Source organism: Myotis brandtii, unplaced genomic scaffold (assembly GCF_000412655.1).
Source record: "Myotis brandtii unplaced genomic scaffold, ASM41265v1 scaffold357, whole genome shotgun sequence".
Lineage (NCBI taxonomy): Eukaryota > Metazoa > Chordata > Mammalia > Chiroptera > Vespertilionidae > Myotis > Myotis brandtii.
In genome coordinates, this window is record NW_005363729.1 from 406,376 (window position 1) to 407,469 (window position 1,094).

Genomic DNA, 1,094 nt, shown 5'->3' on the forward strand with positions numbered 1-1,094 from the left:
GAGGTTCCCAGCCCCCTGGGGGCGTGTGGGCGTTTCTTGGAGGGACTGGCCGATCCCTGGGGCCATGAGACCCTGGGGGTGGGGCTCTGGGTTATCACCTGTCAGTGATGTCACTTAGAAAGCCTGTCTGTTGAGAACTCTAAAGCCCAGACCCAGGGCCATGGCCTTGACCGTCAGCCCGGGCCGGGCGCCGGAGCCGGCGTTTCCCAGCACACACCGCTTAATGTTTAACCCACATGAGCGTTTCCAAGCGCTAATGACACGACATTGATTCTGCACGAATAAGGAAGTTCAGAGTCGCCGGCCCAGAAGCCGTCAGCCATCGGCTGGGGCGCCGCTGCCCCTCTGTCCACCGAGGTCTCGCTCAGCTGGGCCGTCCAGGGGCTGGGGCGAAGGGCCTACTGGCTCACCAGCTCTCGGGGTTGCGGGGTACAGTGGGGGAACCTCAGGAGCACAGAGCCCCACTCTGACTTCCCCCACCTCAGCTGTTCCCAGACTGTGCTCAAAGGACGCCTCCTCCAGGCAGCCCCCCAACCCCCCCCAGCGTCACACTTCCTGAGTGGGTCTGGGTCTCGCCTCTCCTGTGGGTTTGGGGGATAACCCAGCAGCCCCCCCTTAAAGCAGACCTGCAGGCAGCTGCTCCTGGAAGCACAGTGGGGAGCAGAGAAGGCTCTGGCCCCGGGGACTGTAGGGCACACCCCAGAATTGTTACCCTACCCACCCCGGGGAGGGCACCTACCCACCCACACCCTGATTGAGGGTCATTCGTGGGGCGTTAACAAGCCAGTATCCCCAGCAAACCTCATCTGCAACCCATGAAACACGGAGGCCAGCAAGGGGCGTGGAGCAGCGCCCAGCACCCCGGACCCCCAGCGGCCCCCCAGCTGCTGGGTCAGCGCCGCTCACCCTGGATAGCTCAGCTGGGAAAAGGCGGCCACACCCATTTTCAAGGCGAGGAGACTGAGGCCCAGACCAGTCCCGTGGCCTTGCCGGTGGTGCTGGAGCTGGGTCTGCTCTGACCACTGGCCCCACCGTGTGCTCGAACCTGTGGGCCACACGCCCCGAATCTCCAGCCGCACGGGCTCGGCTGTGTG

The 1,094-nt window shown here is 64.5% G+C and overlaps 1 protein-coding gene across 1 annotated transcript in view; it reads left to right on the forward strand.

Moving 5' to 3' along the window:
• The first annotated feature begins 815 nt into the window (after positions 1 to 815).
• The window catches only part of LOC106727069, a 2,386-nt gene continuing 2,107 nt past the window's right edge, over positions 816 to 1,094 (forward strand). Inside the window, exon 1 of the mRNA XM_014544217.1 lies at positions 816 to 1,008. Coding sequence (XP_014399703.1) covers positions 816 to 1,008 — 193 coding nt within the window. The remainder of the gene's footprint in view (positions 1,009 to 1,094) is intronic.